At 37.8% G+C, this 19,100-nt stretch overlaps 1 protein-coding gene across 1 annotated transcript; it reads left to right on the top strand.

Annotated features, from left to right (window-relative positions):
* Positions 1 to 95: 95 nt before the first annotated feature.
* Positions 96 to 18,557, top strand: LOC113575367 (interferon alpha/beta receptor 1b-like). The gene is made up of 7 exons (XM_027006833.3): positions 96 to 278; positions 4,434 to 4,557; positions 5,229 to 5,419; positions 5,529 to 5,689; positions 11,831 to 11,978; positions 16,512 to 16,669; positions 17,199 to 18,557. Exons 1-7 carry the CDS (start codon positions 221 to 223, stop codon positions 17,571 to 17,573), a joined length of 1,215 nt encoding a protein of 404 aa, XP_026862634.3. The 5' UTR covers positions 96 to 220; the 3' UTR covers positions 17,574 to 18,557.
* The last annotated feature ends 543 nt before the right edge of the window (positions 18,558 to 19,100 follow it).

Below are 19,100 nucleotides of genomic sequence, written 5' to 3'. Positions count from 1 at the left end.
ACACTCACGATACAAGATTGGGTAACTCGACTAAGTTACCAGGAGGAAGAAGAAGGTAACGCGATGCTATGACGTACCAACGGGAATTACTACCGCCAAACAAACTCCGTGGTGTTGTTCCTCGCGTTGACTAATCCACGTACCTTATGGTTACTTAACTGATGTATATATTCATAAAGAAAGAAGCATTTACTTTTTTGCGGATATACTTGAAAGAAGTATGAAGACGCTCACCACATGGAGTGTTTTGTTTTTCATCTTCGGTTATTCGCTGGTCGGTAAGTTAGCTAGCTAAAGCATGTCTATTATTATTTAACCTAGTCTCATCCTAGATCACACAGAATGTGGACCGATTCCATATTTGTCCTGTGTGTCGCATATCTCCAAACCTACTCTTCAGAGTTTTAACCGCCGAGCAGACGCACTCAGTCTGTTTTAGGCTACAAAATACCAGTATAATGGAAAATGTAGTGCGCAGTTAGCTTTTCAGCTGGATCTAAGAGGTATGAAGTTGTAATAAGCGTGATTGAAATGTGTACACACTAGTGTACCTAGCTAGGGTGTGCCGCTGTCGCTGTTTGTAGTCCAAAACACACAGTGTTGGCTAAATAGTCATTACTACAGGGGAAATATGATATTAACTGACGAAGTAAGAGGATTACAAAACGGGTGTTTTTATTCTAAGTGGCATTTGTCTGCGGTAGTTCCGTAATAGTCCCCTGCAGGTTTGCTTTGCATTTCGGTAGATATCTTGTGGTTCATTAATGCCTGTGTGGCTAGCGATCTGATCAGGGATGGGCTCTCAACACCTTGTTGTGGCCAATACTGGTACCAGTAACTTTATTTTTTGACACTTGTAGTTCACGGTACAGGGCTCGTCTGTTTCTGAAATGCAAGAACGGCTAAATGTTAAACGGGGGTTATTCATCATATCAAAAATGACAGGCACACCAGTGTTGATTCTGGTCAAAGTAGGATGATGACGCAGAAAAATATGAGTTTCTCACTTTAGCTTCAAGTGAGGTTGTAGCACAGCAATAATGATGCTTTCTATAGTGAACATGTGACACAAATCATATTTCACTAAACAACATTATTCATTAATATTAATTTATATTTAATATTGTCTCAATGAATAATATGAGATACTCTTACATGGAAGCAGATAAATTACACAAACCGTGTGCTTGAGTGAGGGATACCCGTGTTGATATATATTCGGAACAGCAGAAGTCGTTTAGATTTATACTTGAGTTAAAGTAGTTGTTTTTAAAATGCAAATAAGTCAAACTGTTATGGTTATGTATACAATTTCTATTTATGAAGCCTGTTTCCCAAGAATGGTGTCAATCAGAAACAGGTTTCCTTTCAAACTCACATAACTCTACTTCTTATGGCATGCTGGTGATAGTTTCACCACAAAGGATCTTCACAACTATGAAACAACACAATGGAAAAATGTCAGACCTTTTATATGCATGAAAAACACCATTTGACAAAATATGACAAAACACAAGGGTCAAAAAATGAAACACAGGCAGAAAAGATTCAAAACCAGACAAATCAATCTTCGAATCCACACTCAGTAGTGCAATGTGAAAACAAGGCAAGATATTGCAGTGTCCTACTCTTAAGAGCAGACTTATATACTGCACTGATGATTTCCTAAATGAAAATGGGTGTATAGAAAGAACTAAGGTTCAGGCAAGATCAGCCTCTCAGGTCATAGAGAGGAATCACTGGGTCGATGTCACATCTTTCTTGGATACCAAAGACTTTCACAGTATTGTTTCAATATAAAATACATGGTATATGGCAGTACCACATGTAAACTGGTTATTTAAATTTATCCATGAATAACACTTTCAAAGTGTAAAATTCAAGTTATATCATTTGTTTTAGGCATCATTCAAACATTTGACTGAACAGTTGTAAATTTTATGGGCTCAATGGTTCATGGTTGTTCTGGGTTGTTAAAGCCACCTAATGCCACATTTTACTAATCTGTGTAGTGTGCACACACATTTAGACAACACTTTATTGAGCCTGAAGGAAATTGCAGCGTCTCAGTGCTGTACAAATTGCACAAGTAAAGACCTACATTAAATATAAATAGAATAAATTGGACAGGGTTGTAGAAGTGAGTTGCAGAAGTACGAATGTGCAGGGCTGTAGAAGTGAGTTAAAGAGATACAAAAGTGCTGTATAGGTGAACGTTAAACCTTGATATTGTAAGAATTAGCAAGGTCTATATACATATAAAAATTATGTATATGACTTGTGCAAGAGCAGCCATGGAAGGTGTTCCTAGGACTGCAAATATCAGTATTTCATTAAGAAGGTATTGCACTTATTAAGAAACATATTAAGTGGTAAAACATATAACACAAGTGAGAAATTATATACAGAAATGACTATGTACATGATATACACATGAGCTGCGGAGTGATTATTGCATCAATCTAGTAATTAAAAAGTGAAACTCAATAAAATTATTATTAACAATAGGAGACCGTGACAATTGGTCAGACTAGAGTGTAAAAATAAAGTGGACTTAGTAGCAAGTAAAAGTGAAGGAGTGCATCATAATGGTTATAAATAATATAAACGATAGTGTGAACTTGACATGTAAGAGTATGGTGTAGCTTAGCATAGTACAGACAGCAAGAGTTTAGTAGTGTCCCTGCACAGAGGAGACTCATTGTAGAATCTTATTGCCATGGGGGGGGGGAAAAAGATCTCACATTGTGCTCCTTCACACAGTGCAGCTGTATCTTCTGCTGAGTGCTTCTCTGTTTGTCCATTATAGTGTACGGGGTGCATGATACATTGTCTGTAATGGCCAGCAGCTTATTAAGAGTGTCCAGTTTGACTCCTACAATATATCTTGGTGCTGCATTTGACGCTGTAGATCGCAAAATACTTCTAGACAGGTTGGAAAATTGGGTAGAACTATCATGAACTGCCCTCAAATGTTTTGTGTCTTTTTGTCAGGATCTGTATTTATGAATATGATAAGATGGCTATAATGTGTGGAATTCCCCAGGGATCAGTTCTTGGTCCGTTTTTATTTTCTTATGCTCATATTGGGAGCATATATTGTTTATCTATATATGATCCTAGTAGGCCTAATTCTACAACACACACAAAAATTCCTATCATAATTATACAGATCATTCAGACACAATTTATTCAACTCTCTTCAACGGATGATTACAGCCCAGTAGACACATTCTGCCTATGTGTAGAGCACATCAATAACTAGAAGATGTAATGATTTGGCAGCAACTCAGAATTGGTGCAGAGTTTGACTCTAGGGATCTAAAACTAAAGACCTAGTCAGAAATATCAGATCTAATAAACTCAGATCTCACCTTTTACTAGCCACATTCACCAACTGATGTGCTGAAAAAAGTACTCTGGGCCTAATGAACCCTGTAACTTTTTTATGTCCATGTATACAGGCAAAAATTCAAATCAAACATGGTGAAGTAGTGTTTACCTCCTATGTTACACATAATTGGAGTCTCAAAAGAACTTGGATGTACCCAAAATGTAGTGATTTTGGGAGGGCTTGTCCACCTGCACGTGATGCCTGCTGATTCATCAAGTCTTAAGACGTAGCAATTTCCATGTCGGACACAGATGCAGCTGTTAAGTTAACTCACATTGGAACCTCTGTAGAACGTTGTGAGGACGCACATGGGCAGGATGGGCATTTGTATTGGTTATTATTTTTTGCACATCCAACATTCATTATAGAAAAAAAATGTTGCATTACATTGTCCAATTTCCAATTGCATTATTTAAGGAGTAAAAAAAAAAAAAAAAAGAAAGAAATGACCACGAGTTTGAAAAATATTGGGATATTTTTGCTGTATTGCCTATCACTGGCTTGTCGCATATCATCAGTGTCGCTGCCCATATGGCTGCAAAAGCCCAGGGCCCAGTTACAGTCCCCAGGCATAGTGTCATCTGCTTCTGTTGGTTTGATATGTTGAATGAGCTGAAGTCTATAGCAACATTCATATGTTTGTTTTCTTTTGGTCCAGGTGGAATAGGGCAGGATGGAGAGTAGAGAATGTGACCTCATTAGTGAACCAGTTAAGAGTTACAGAGCTCACGTGAGATGGGAGGTCTGGCTTTAATGTAGCCCATAAGCAGCCTCTCACAGCTCTTTTTGACAGCTGACCACAGTGTGATAGCCCTTCAGAGAGGTCACTAAGGACTCCTTTGGCACTGGTGTGATGGTTGTGGATTTGAAGCATATAGAGGCAAGCACGGAGGGAAGATATTTGTGAGGACAGATAACTGTTCTACACATTCCCTACTGAATATTTCAGTCCAGCATACAAGGCACCATCAATCATACTAAATTGGGCTTTTCTCTGCACCCCTTCTCTCTCATTCTCCTTTTCTCTTTATTTCTGCAGTGTGTAGCGAGTTACCCAGCCCTGAGAATGTCACACTTGACACTCTCAACACAAATTATGTGCTGAAATGGAACTGGGATGAAGACAACATAAAAAGGATTACCTTCACTACACAATACCTTCCGTAAGAGAATGCCTGCCCACAGTTTTATTCCTCTCTTTTGCTTTTCTTGAAATTCTCTGATGTGTCAAACGATACTGCAGACTAGGAAACTCTCTTCTTTCAAGTATCACACATCTAGTGCTAAACCCAAATGGAAGGCTAAGATTTCATATTACTATACCATGTAAAACCACTGATGGATTAAAGCTTCATGTATTGGGCCTAGTGCTTTCCTAATACATACGATTCAATGATTTTAAAGATTTCTCTCTGTGTCTCTTTAGTAAAAATATATACAGGCATACCCTGAACCACAATATTTTTTATCATTTAAGGCCTTTTATAGGTGGTAAACTATGAATATGAATATGCTTATGCATAAAGTTTGCTTGTGTTAACAATAAAATGAATGTAAAATGTTAACTTTACATTCATTTTATTGTTAACACAACCAGAATTATAATTTAAAATTATGGTTTAAAAATGTTAATATAATTTTTAACACATTTGTTTAAAACACAACTGAGCATTCAAAGCCTATATGCTTAGCATGCGGCTCAGGTATCATCAGTGTTTTTCTGTTCCTTTCTCAAAAGCCCCCCTCCCCTTTTTTCGTCTCACCTGCCATCCTCACGTTATCTTGCTTTTCTGCTTTTCTAACTTTTTTTTTTTCCTGTGGCCTTTCTCTTCAGGAAGTTTAAGATTACAAAACCCAAGCATAAGCAGAACTGGAAGTCAGCATGTGGTGTGACATTTAAGCACATCTGCGACTTTACTGCTGTGCAGCTGCATTATTATGGTGTGTGGCTGCTGCGTGTCAGAGCTCAGAGTGGCAAGCTCGTGTCCAACTGGGTCCAAATTGAGTTCTGCCCCGACCGAGATGGTAAGCTCTGCTAAAGCCTCCCCTGCTACTCGCTAAAAAGTATTGCCCATCTGCATATGTAGACTGGTTTTGTCTCCTGACCATATCACTTGTTGCCTTCTCTGTGCAGCCCAGCTAGGTCCACCCTCCAGAGTGGATGTAACTCCTGTTAATGGCCACCTGCAGGTGTCCATCACTGACCCTATGACCAACACCAACATCTCCATGAGAGAGTTGCTCCCCAACCTGTCTTACCTCACACAGTATTGGGAGCACCTTTCTCAGACGCAGGTCAGTGCGGCGTATGCACATGCACACGCTTCCACACAAATGCACATACTGAAAGTGACTGCAAAAGCTTTGATCAGTTTCCCAAGTATGCAGCGCAACACTGAAAAAGCAGTTTCGAATCATCTCTCCCCCAGGGCCCTTTCCTTTCTATGCACATGTTTCATAGGCAATTTAAAAATAAATCCCTTTACTAGACAACTTGGGAACAAATAAAGAATAATGATACTGAACAGGCCTGGTATTTCAATGGCAATTTCCCCCTGGAATTAATAAAGTCTATCGCCAGGCCAAAATAACAAACCACCTCAAAAAAACCAAAAAAAACCAAAAACAAATCAAACTTGATAAATAAAAAGAGATACAATTACTTCCCTGACTATACTATTATAAACAAAGATAATATAAAAACTAAAAGGCAGGTCACCCCTACAGATCCTGTTCCAAAAAGAAAGTTAACCCAAATAAAATAACAATAGTTGGTCTTCTGCAAAAATCAACCCATGCTTGTCAATACAAATAATAAACTTGGGAAAGATTATCTGCCTACACATTATCTGATCCCATTTTATAGCACTGTAGATTGTTCAAGAGTTCAATCAGTGAAAACCCATTGATGCACTGAGACAAGTTTTGTATTTGAGAGAGAAAAGCTAAAGTATTTTGGTCAGTGTGTACAACAATGGGCAACAAACTTGATCCAGTGTATACATCACTGAAGTACTGTAATGCCAGTTTCTTTTTCATGATTTAATTAAGTTGATGTTTCAAAAACCAGAAACGTAGCCCACAGGATGATAGATACCGCTTGAATCGTCTTGCAAAAGGACCACACCAACCTGTCACATTGGCATCTACCTCCAACTTGAAGGGTCACAGAAAATCTGGAGCAGAAAGCACAGGAGCACTACTAAGTAACGATTTCACAGAGTCAAATGAATCTGACACTCATTACTCCAAACAAACACACAAACAACCAACTAAATTGGTCAAAGGTAAAACCACATCAGAACAATTTATTTAAAACCCACAGTAATAATCTGCCATACCAAGGAATCATCTGAGATCCTGTTTCTTATGTGGCACTGGGAATTACATTATAACCTGCAGTGTTGCAGCAACTGGATGAATATGACCCTAAATAAATTTGCTTTCCCAGGTAAGTAAACATAGCCTTACCAAATTCACATTTAGCCAAATTTAAAGTTAACGGAGCTTGTTGCAATTTATCAAGTACAGCATAAGTTATTTTTAGATGATCTGTCCAACTAAAAGAATGTACAACACCATCCAAATAAACCACTCAGTCTGCATTCCCCAACAATACCAGAGCCATTGAAACATTGCTGGTTCATTTCAAAATTCAAAAGCTATTACCATATATTCAGAAAAACAATGTGGCCTCACAAAAGCAGATATTTCAGCTGCACAAGAAGACAAACGCACCTGCCAGTAGCCTTTAAGCAGATCAAATTTCGAAATGTATTTAGCAACACAATCCTCCGGCACAGCATGGTGAAGGAAACAAATTTGTCTTAACTGTATTAACTTTCTTGTAGTCAGTGCAGAAACACACAGTACCATCTGGCTTTGGCACTAAAAAACAAGGAGAACTTCACTGAAGCTCGGAACAGCCAAACCGTTATCAAGGAGATATTCTATCTTCTGCTGCATCAACTGCCTTTTTTAACACCCAATATACATGTTTTATATGGGCTCATTCACCAACATAAATGTGATAGGTTAACACGTGAGTATGTGAAGGTATATCAGAAAATCAGGGAGGATATGATTGCGTTAACAGAATAATATCTTTCTGAATATCGATTGGTACATGAGACAAATCCATTTGAATCTCAGAATTCTGCAAATGAGTAGCAACTACAGGAATACTGCACATGCTTAAATCCTGTTTAAGATAACACAGAAATGACAACAGCAGGTAAAACAACACGTTTTATGTCTGGAGTATCCTTATCCCAAGAAACATGGGGTTTTAATATATTAATGTGCCACACCTTAGTACTGTTATTCCTGTCAGCAGTACGAATAATATAATCAGTCTCGTTTACATTGAACTAATGAGGAACAGAAAACTGTGCCTGTAAAGCTGAACCAGGAATATGAAATAGTGTTGTCTCTATCACACTGTTTTAAGATTTTAATTAATTTTCAATCCCAATGGCTAAGGTTATTTGGGGCGCCACCCTTATTAACGGAAAATGTATTAATTTTAATTAATTTATTAATGATTAATAATTCAGTCTCAACTCATGAAAGTTGCTAAATCGATATGTGATGTTCTAATGTTTGTTAGACAAGAAAATCACTCTTGGCTCATATATGTATTACATCGGTGAGTCAAAAGTGATAGTCTAATGGTTGAACTGGGAAAACATGCACATCCATCACTGACCAGAAGTATTCTGATCACTAGAATCACTATAATAACAATCATAAGAATGCAACCAATAAAAAATGAACAGAAATGATTTGTGGAGAATAAAAGTAGCTTACTAGGCTAATAAAGAAAGAGAAAACAGGTTTTAAGCAACCTGTGGGAATGACCGTGGGAATGACCAACTGGGAAATCTACTTATCAACCAAACAAGACCAACAAAGGAAACTTATTAATCAAACGTGATTTGTGATGAAAGAGCACGGCTAAAGTATAATAAAAGAATTGGGAGAAAAAGAAAATTATTGTGAAACAGCTGGAGAGAGAACTAATTATAGGACTGAGGAGGCTGGATCACAGGTCAGAGGGAAGAGTTAATTTGATGTACAAACAATAAATGTACTATTGATACCAACTGGTAATGTAAAAAGGCAAATGCCTGTTTTTAAGACTCGCTGGCATTCGACCATGTAAAACTGTCTAGGTTGCACTGATGGAGAGTGCTCATTTTCCATTGATGCCGTATGAATGGTGCTGAAAGCGAGTGTCCATCTTCCATCAAACTGCTGGGATGGCATTTGAGTGTGTCCGTTTTCCCCAGCATTCCCTTTCTGAAGCAGATGTTTTGGATTTGCTGCTGCCTGCAGCTTTAATCAACACAACCAGACAGGTTTGCTTGATATAAGCTGTGATGAGCAAATTCCAACAAATACAAACTAACAATAAGAAATTGGTAAACAAACAAATCAAAAATGAATAAATTAATTAAGAGATTAAAATCTTTCTATCTGCTTAGCAAGAGGTTATTGACTTAAAAGGAAAAATTCTTGGCCTCTTGGAGTCTTGGTCTCCCCTCACAGAAAGACCTCCCCTTTAGTTTTAGTGGGTCTTTGGCAGCTTCACACCTTGTACCACACTGAGAAGTGGGTCAAACTTAACAGGTATATGTTTGTAACTGGGAATGCCTTGTTTATGCATATTTTAGTAGCCTTTGTTTTCACAAGGGGGGGGGGGGGGAGAATTTCTGAAGAACATATAGGAATACATAGAATCCATCATGAATCAGTTAAACATTTACTACCAATTTCTACCTCCTGGTCATAGAATGATATTTGCACAACAAACCCTGGGTAGAGAAATTGGATAATCAACTTAATTATTAATTTGCATTATTCATTATAAGTAAGGAACAGGTAATGGACAAAAGTGAAACAAAAGAAACCTCAATTAATGGGAGCAAATGTCACAGTTTTGAGATTATGTTAAAATAGCCACGTGTTACTGGCTGATTATCAAATGACATCATATTGGGTTAAATGGCAAGTGGTTAGTTTGTGAGTCTGTAGGAAAGAGAAACATTTATTTGAACATATATCTGTGGGATGAGAAAAGTTGGTTGTATTGATAAGGGTTTGAATCTGATGGAATTTATGCTCACAATTGCTTGGAAGTATAACCAGGCTGGTAAAAGAATCCTGCATTCCAGTCTGTGGGTTTTATGACACCTGTGACATCTTATGAAGGGTCAGAAAGCCAGCAAGCTGAAGCAAAGGAGCTCCCTCATCCCAGTCTTTATTCAATCCCAAAAAGTAGGTATGCAACATCAACTTCAATGTCTGATGAAATTTTTCCAATGTGCCCTGATTCTCAGGATGATGAGCACTGGAAGTCACATGTGTCATTTGAAACCAAGAAAACACTTGCTTAAACATCCAAAAAATAAAATTTGTACCTTGGTCTGGTTGTACTACTTGAGGGAGTCCAAAAACAGAAAAGAACTTGACAAGGGCTTTCACAATAACTTTTGCTTTTAATGATTGTATTGGTACGGCCTCTGGATAATGAGTTTTTGCACACTTTATTGTTAGCAAGTACAAGTTAGCAGACTTAGTTTGCAGCAAAGGACCTACACAATCCAACATCACTCGTTCAAGAGGCTCTCCCATAACAGGGATAGGTCGAAGACACGCAAAAGGAACAAACTGATTTGGCTTCCCTACAAGCAGGCATTTATGACATGATTTACAATATTTTGTCACATCTTAATCACGTTTTTAATCTGGGCCAACAAAACTGCTCAAGATGGGGGTTACCCCTAAATAACCTTGCAGAATCATGGTCATGACCCAAACTTCCATATGAAATTTCTTAGGGACAACTAACTGATTATGAATGGGGATCAATTTTTCACTCAAATCTTGTGGTGCCCATTTACACATCAGCAATGCACCATCCCCCAAAAGTATGATACAGGTTTCTCACACAAGCCTTCCTTATTTACCGTATCTTGCAAGGAGAGCAAGCCCTGAACATGATCACACACTTTCTTATTGTTCCTCTCCATTCTTTTGCTTTCTTTGCCTCCCTTGCTGTTCCTCAGGCACACCCTTCCTGAAAGGCAGCTAGCTCATTCTTGCCGTCATGTATGGCAGCTATAAGCATGCGCGTGGGTCCTGTTCTTCAGATCTTGTGTTCTGTCCCATTCAGGGTAAGAAACTAAAGTTCAGCATTATTAAATTTGGACATAATCTTGGACATAAGGGATAATGGTTCAGACAAATACATTTGTTGCCATAACATTTATAGATAATATAAAGCAAGCAACATGTATAAAATTCCTTCGAAAGGCGACAAAGGAAGCTGCATATCCACTGACCCACAGAACCCCACTAAAGATTCTACACCTACACCTATACACCTAGTCTGCTTCGTTTTGCTGTCTGTCTACCACACATGGAACATTGGTAATCTGAACAAACCCAACCGCCTTTGGATTATGTTCTTTAGATGCCTGATTTTTCCTTCTCAGCACAGAGCAAATAGAGATAAGATCACTAGTCCCATGGCAATGAAAGCATTCAAGGTTTTTGAATTGAGAAGACACCTTGCACAGTTTTGAACTATATTGTGTACCTTTTTCCAAACCAGCAAATAGTTTTTCCCCATGAGATGATGACACAAAAACACTCAAGACAAAGAAACAAACATAACACATGACGTAACCCCACCCTTCATAGTCCCTCATTGGGACTATTTTGCCTGTGACAAAAACAATATAAGGAAAAGTAATTTGCATTCATTTGACAGTACATTTGATTTGCATATATAGCTTTAACATAATGTCTGTGTCTGACAGCATTCCTGTCTGATGGCATTTGTTCTCTTCTTTCCTGAACACTTTTACTTTCTTATATACAAAGGTCAATGAAGTTATTGTACATGTGGTGACCTATTCAGTGATTGAAGATTAATGTAGAATAAGTGGACAGTGAAATCTGTCTCCTTTCCACACCAACACAATTTACTTGCCCTTTGTGGTTGACTTTAGACTTGTAGGCAAGTCTAGGCAAATATATAGGCAAATGTCAGGGTTTTGACTCCAGCTCCCTCCAGCTTTGTAGCTCCCAACAATTTTTATTTAGGCAGTGACTGATCTACTGTATTAGTATATTTTACCACTTTTATATTGTGCACATATTTTTTAAAACTCTGTAATTTTGCTGTCTATCAAAGTATGTCTCGTTGTTCAATACTCTGGATTATCTAGCCCATTTTTCATTCTGTCAGATTTTGTCATTTTTTTACCTTTTGCCCGAGGGAAGTTTCTGAAGATTTACTTATTCTGTTTTTAATATGAACTGAATTTGAATATTTTTCCTTTAGGAGTTAACATATTTTATTTATCAGTCTCATAAGCACAAGAACTAAATGGTTTCTATGGTTTCTCACTCATTTTGTCCACACAGAAGCCTAAGAGTCTATTGCACCAGAGTAACCTGGTAATTCTTCCTGAGCTGGCGAGCTGGACATGGTATTGCATAAGAGTGCAGTCTCATGAAACCTTCTACAACAAAACCAGTGTCTTCAGTCCAACATACTGCGTGCAGACAGATGGTAAGATGAGCTTCTTAAACATGCAAGCTGAACTAAAATTTTTCATTAAAGTATGAATTTGGAAGTTAGTTTAGTGGGAACAAATTCAATAATTGTTTGTTTTTTTGTGCTAAATTCACAATTTAATTCTATTTGCAAACATGTTGCAAAAAATGTTCAACCTTCAGTCAATTAGAATCAGAATTTATACACTAATCCCCATAGTCAGTAGTGTTTTTGAACTTGAGGGACACTCCAATTATATGTGTAAACTAGCATAATTTCCTCTCACAGCAGGAATGCAGTCAGCTGTAGAGTCTGACCACAGGTGGACATAAAATCTGAGACTGCAACAAATTTGGGGAAGATGTCTTGCTTGCTAGCTATCTTTCTAGCTAATGGGATGCATTCCATAGGCAGTGTTTTAACTTAAATGTGTCTTGGATAAAGAAAATGGTTATCTTATTTAACTATAACAATTAGTTAACTATGATTTGAGGTAATCGGTGCACCACTAACTATCAGTTAAGAAAAAAGGATCACAAGATATTTATAAAGATCACAAGATATTTATAAAGTCATTGTCTGTTTCCATCACCAAGGTCTAATCTACCTGAAATCATCTAATTTGTTGTTCATTTGTTTGTTTTTTTTTAATTATTTAATAAGATTTACTAAAGCTGTTAAGCAAAATGATGCAGTAATGAGTGCGGTAGTTTTGATGTAATTCTGCAAAAGTTTGATGCATGAGGAAAAATCTTTTATTTATAGCAACTGGCCACAAGTTCATCATGTGTAAATCCATAACCTATGCTTACAATACTGAAAACATTTGGGCACCTGTGCAGACCAATGAGGCAAGAAAGAGTAGTGAAATTAAGGGGTGTGGGCAGCTGTAGCCCCCATATAGAAAGCTCTATGACTTCTGTTCTGGTTTCTCTTCCTGCTTTGATTTTTATTTTTGTGAGATACTCCTGGTGTATGCATAATTATTTATGTGTTAGAAACCTGTCTTAGTATTACACGGTTCCTTGTGTAGACTAATCTTAATGATTTTAAATAATAAATAACAATCTTGACCGTGCCGGCTCTGGGAATAGGCATTTCCCCTCCAGATTTTCTCTCTGCCTCCTCAAACACAACGCAAGCAGAGGCTATTTGTCTATTAACTTGTGCCATTCTCTTTGAACCAATCATATGTTCAACAAATGTTCAAGTCGAAGCCCCCAGTGAGCAAGCCAAGGGTGAGAGTGGCAAGGAAAAAGTCCTTGAGAGGAACCAAGACTCAAGGGGTGGGGGGGCGGTTGGGCCGGTTCAGTGTCTGATCTCCTTTATGCATTCCTCAAATATTTTAAGATGATATGTCTTATGGTTTGGCTGACATATAGCTGAGTATCATCAGCGTAGCAGTGGAAACTAGCTCAGTGTTTATGTATAATGTCACCTAGAGGTAGCATATATAAAGAAAAAATCAAAGGCTCTAGAACAGATAGGGTGGGACACCAAAGCTAACCTTGTTGTAAGATGAGTACTCATTTATGTTAACAAACTGGCAGTGACCAGCTAGATAAGATTTAAACCAAGAATGGGCTGTTCCCCTTATTCCAACAGCATTTTTAAATCTGTCTAGTAAAATGTTATGATCTATTGTGTCAAATAGATCAAGCAATATAAGCAAAGAAACAAAACCCTGGTCAGAAGCCAACAACAGGTCATTAACTACTTTAATCAGTGCTGTCTCTGTACTATGATGAGGCCTGACTGAAACCCTGACTGAAATACTTCATGTATCTGGTTCTGATTCAGGTATGAGCTTAGCTGCTGAGTTACAGCTTTTTCTAGGATCTTGGAAATAAATGGGAGGTTTGAGATTGACCTGTGGTTTCACAGCTGACATAGGTCGAGGTTATATTTTTTGATAAGAGATCTGATTACTGCAAATTTGATTTACATACATTGTCAATGTTCAAGGAGGAATTTATTAAATTTAGTAAAGGTTCAATTACTTCAGGTAGGCTTTTCTTAAGAAAGTGTGTGGGCAGTGAATCTAGTAAGCAAGTGTAGGAATTTGAGCACGAGCAGAGCTGTAAGGGCTGCCTTCTGTATCGGTATAAAGGCTTCTAGAGTCTTTTTTGGCCTGGTTGTTTTGATCTCCAGGTAGCTGTCGGATGTACCATTTATTTCTCTGAATATTATTGCTAATGTGGTTAATTTTCTTTTTAAAGAAATTCATTAACTCATTACTGCTATGTGATGTTGTAATCTGAGCATTGGTGTCTGTTTTATTCCTAGTTAGATGTGCAGTTGTACTAAATGGAAATCTAGGATTATTTTTGTTATTTTCTATAAGCGTCGAGAGGAGCTGTTCAAGCGGTAATAAGTGCCTTTCTATACTTGAGAAGGCTCTCCTTCCATGCAAGCTGGAAGACTACAAGTTTAGTGTGGTGGCATTGACGTTCTGTTTTTCGAGTGTTTGTTTTAAATTGAAAATGTGATCATTATATCAAGGTACAATTTTTTTGTCCCCAATTTCTTTTATTCTTAAGTGGAGCAACATCATTGAGTGTGCGGTGGAATACTGATTCAGCATTCAGTCATTTGATCGACTTCTGTAGGGTTTGAGGGTGTCCTATTTGCAAATGATAAATCTGGGTGATTTCGCAATAAATCTAGATGCAGTGGCTGACGTGATGGTGTGTCTGTAGTAGCAAGGGAAGGTTACAACATTGTGGCTTATATGTAGTTCAATTGCAATAAGGGAATGGTCTGAGATGGCATCACATATGTTCTCTATGTCTACACCGTATGTCAGTACTAATCCAAGTGTATGTTCACCACAGTGTGGGTTCACTTATACAATGGATGAAGCCAGTTGATTCTAATAGGAATTCTAATAAAAGCTGATATCAGCGGGTCTTGGGCACCATCAAAGTGAATATTGAAATCGCCAACAATAATCGCTCTTTCTACTAGACTGACTAGATTAGATAAACTTATTAAGAAATTCTGAATATGGAGAGGCGTGTCCCCTTTTTGTTCCTCACTCTTGTACTGTTCATCCTAAGCAGTGAGAGAAAAGAACAACTCCCTACTAGGAGTTAGGCAAGGTCAGTGTATGGGATAGAAGAGGAACCATCTATAACATCCTGACTTACTTGCATGGTTGCACATAAAGTTCAAGTGGATGATTTAACTATAAATGTTCCATTACAAATACTAATTAGTTTAAGACATGTTTTTCTTTGTTTTCTGTATTTCTGTAAAAATACCAGATATACATGACTCCAAAAGTGCATTTAGTTCAGCATAGAGCATTGTTTGTAGCATTTTGTTTTTGAGTTGTCATAATCATAGTTGTTGTTACAAAATATACATTATAAAAATGTCCATTCAGGACTAAATCTTATCCATATGACTTTGATGTACATCTTTTGGCTCAATGGTAAATGTCAGTGTTAATGCAAAGCAAACCAAAACTAAAATGCAACAATGCATTTTCAAAGCATTTTCTGCTTTGGTCTGGAGCAAGGAAACCAAACTTCAAATATTTACACACACTAAGTCCTGAGGCGCAGCTGCACGCTTTGGTTTCCCCGCTCACATACCAGATTGAACATATCACCTCGTCATCAAGTCTTTCATCCTGAGATATCCTGAATCTGAATCTAGCTTTGATTTCTAGTGCCAGTAACACCTGGACAAACAAATGGAAGCAGTGGAATTCGCCCTGCTGCTTCAGTTAGGACATTTCAGTTACAAGCCAGTAATATTAAATTTTTATTTATTTATTTATTTTTTAGTCAAATCAAACATTGGCAGTGTGGTGAATATTAGCTTTCATCAAAAAACACAGTTTTAGTGTTCCTGGGTGGGGTGCATGCATTTATTCAGCATAAACCATCTTCAAAGGCAGTACTTCAAACATAAATTTATAAAGGTCTTAGCATGGGTGTTGTCACCCTTTATTCATGAGCAAAGACTAAGAAAACTAACGGGTCACATACCAGTCAGACTAAGACTAATAAAACTGACTGGAAACATACAATTATCCATTTGCATTTCTGCCCAGCTGCAAAAAGCTGACTTTTTCGTGGGATATCGGTCATTGCGTTTTCTCTGTTCTGGCACATTGCAGCAAAAGTCAAGCACACCCTAACAGAGCTTACCCTCATTCTGGAAGGGCCAGAACACACACACATTTTTGTATTTAAACAAGGCAAACATTTCATCAGTCAGGTGGACGAGTCCCTAGCACTGTGTATCAGTGAAGCAAAGAGTGTACCAAGCAGGTGGAGTAGACGCTTACACTGGGTTTGGGTGAAGCAGAGGGTTCTTGAGAAGGACCATAGTCAGCATATTTGATCTTCACCAGTGTTTGGAAGATTTGCTTTTTTTTAATTTCCTTTACATATTTTAGAACTTTATTATCACCAAAAAATGCCAGATATTTTCTTGTGGAAAATTGGGGAAAATGAGTGCCATTTATTTCGAATTTTGTTTTGTGTGCTGTGCATGCTGTGCTTGCTGCTTACATATGCATGTCTGTGGTTTCAGGTCCTGTTCCATCCTGGCAGATCTTTCTGTACTTCTTGTTGTCACTTGTGTTGTGTTTCCTGTTTGTGGTCGCACTTGGCTATGGTTTCTACAAGTTGTTTACGGTTGTGAAGAACACCTTGTACCCGGCTGTACCACTGCCCGCCCACATCCACCAGGTAGAAGTTATTTTATTCGTTTTTTATTTTAGAAGTGCAAAATGGATATTTTCACATCATTACGATGCTTTTTGTGTTCACTGTATCTGTGAGTCTGTCAGGAGGGTACATGTTGCATACTTGTATATTTTTACACTGCAGCAGCATTTGTTGTATTGATGTAAATGTATTTGGAGGTTGAGAACACTTATAGAAATTCTAAAACAAAATATTCTAAGGTTTTTAATGTTAATTTAACAAATGGAAATATTTGAATTTACAAAACATCAGCCTTGCTTCCCCTTGTTTTGTGAATTTCATTTATTGGAAAAAAAATGTAAAGCTGTATTTTCCTTTAAAACCTAGATTTTTCAATGCAGTTCAGTTTAGGATTATATGGTTTTTATATACACACGAAATATTAATGTATTATTGATAATTGGTTATTGTCTGTTTGTCTTCAGTCACCTAAACAAATGGCCTGGCTGTGCTCTCTCTCTCTCTCTGTGTGTGTGTGTGTGTGTGTGTGTGTGTGTGTGTGTGTGAGCAGTACCTCTGCATCTCCACTAGCTCTGACATGCCCCACCTTCTGACAACAGAGTTGGAGGTAGAGCACTGCTGTGATAGGTTAGATGTCATTTCCAAGCCTGCAGTCACTGACATCATCTTGGAGATCCACACCTCAACCGAGGACTCTGGCCTGGGCCCAGAGCACAGTAACGCGCCTCACACACGCCACAGCAGTGGAGACTCAGGGGTCTACTCCACAGTGGAGGACTCTGGCTCGGACAAGTCAGCTCCACAGAACTGGGTGCAGGAAGTGAAGTTGCAGACAGTTAACAGAGGAATCCTCACTAGAGAGCCAGGAGACAAAGAGGCAGGACAGGAACAGGATTTGTGCATCACGGAAACTATCCTGACATAAAAGATTGCTCTTAACTTCTGTTGCATGTTTGGACACTGTATGAGTGGAGGGAGGTGGGTGATTTGGTCAGTAACTGTGGAGATGATGGTCACTATAAAAGAATCCAAAAGAGAGGAATGTTGTTTTTCAGTGATGTGCTTTTTATCAGTGGTATGCTGCAGAGGTACTGTATGCCAAGAGTTGCTGTTTCATTCTGTTCAGGGTGGAACTCAGGCAAGGCAAGTTTATTTGTATAGCACTTTTATATACAGTGACAATACAAAGTGCTTTAAAAAGACATAGAATAATTAGCTAAATAAAGCTTATTACATCCTACCTGAGATCTATCACCTCAGGAAGGTGTTTGCAAAAGTTAAACTAAAAAGTTGACAAAGTTATCCTCTGCCTCTGAAATTTGTGGGCTCAAACCCATTGTTCAATCTTTAAAATTAAATTCAGTCTTTATTTATTTCATTTTTTTCTGCAGCAGAAACCAGTTTAGTGTCCATCACTCTTATGATCATTGTTCTCTGATTTTGTGTTTGTGTCTGATAGTGCTACTGAGTTTTGGAGAGAGCTAGAGAGGCTTGTGGCTCTTCTCCCCTTCCTCAGTCAGCTGTGCTGTGCTAAGATTATCAGTGTTGTGCTTCCAGGTGTCCAGGCCTGCATGAGGCCTCTTATATTCTGTGTCATTACTAGTTAACCAGGCTAGCTGAAGATGTCCTACCTGGTATTATTTATAATAGAAAAGTCTGATTGTCCATCTTTTTTTCCAGCCAAGCAGTTTCAGGCTTATCAGATGTTAAGATGGATTAAAATGATTCTTATAGAATCATAAGCAATGTTTTTCTTTAACATATTCACTTTTGATTGTCTTATATTTTGAAGTTTCTGCAGTTCTCAGAACTTCTGTAAAGCATTATATACACCTAAAACAACTAATGTAAATATATTTTATATACATGCACTTTGTTGTGTTTTCAATAAAAGCTGAAGTAAAATGTTTACTTTTGCATCATATTGAACGCTACAGTAACTATCAAAGGATTTGATTGAAAAGGTTTGATTTGGAGGTACAGCACGAAGATTCTGTCTTACTCTGCACTTCAGCCAGTGTGTTTTGTGAGTTTTTACCTGCTTGTATACTAAATTCAAGCAATACTATACTTTTGAGGGTCATATTCTTTGTAGTCCACAATGTATTGACCTGGAATCTAAAATTAAAGTAAATAACAGCAACAACAAAAAAAAGTCTGTGTTTGAGTTAATTATGGTTTGGCACATTGAGAGCATTTGCAATTTTAAATGTAATCCGTGTGTGCCCAGGTCTGGTCCTGGAGCTCTACAGCCCTGCAGAGTTTAGTTACAACCCTAAACACACCTAGCTCTAATATTAAGATGCTACTGAAGGATGTAACTATCAGACATGCTAAAGTTGCATTAGAACTAAACTCTGCAGGGCTGTAAATCTGCAGGCCTGGACACCTCTGATTTAATCCTTTGAACCTTTTCTAAGCAATAAAACTCAAAAATTAAGTGTTTAAAATG

The sequence above is a fragment of the Electrophorus electricus genome, chromosome 9 (assembly GCF_041902795.1).
Source record: "Electrophorus electricus isolate QZ-2024a chromosome 9, ASM4190279v1, whole genome shotgun sequence".
NCBI classification, from domain to species: Eukaryota; Metazoa; Chordata; class Actinopteri; order Gymnotiformes; family Gymnotidae; genus Electrophorus; species Electrophorus electricus.
This window is presented reverse-complemented; position numbering and strand designations above follow the sequence as displayed.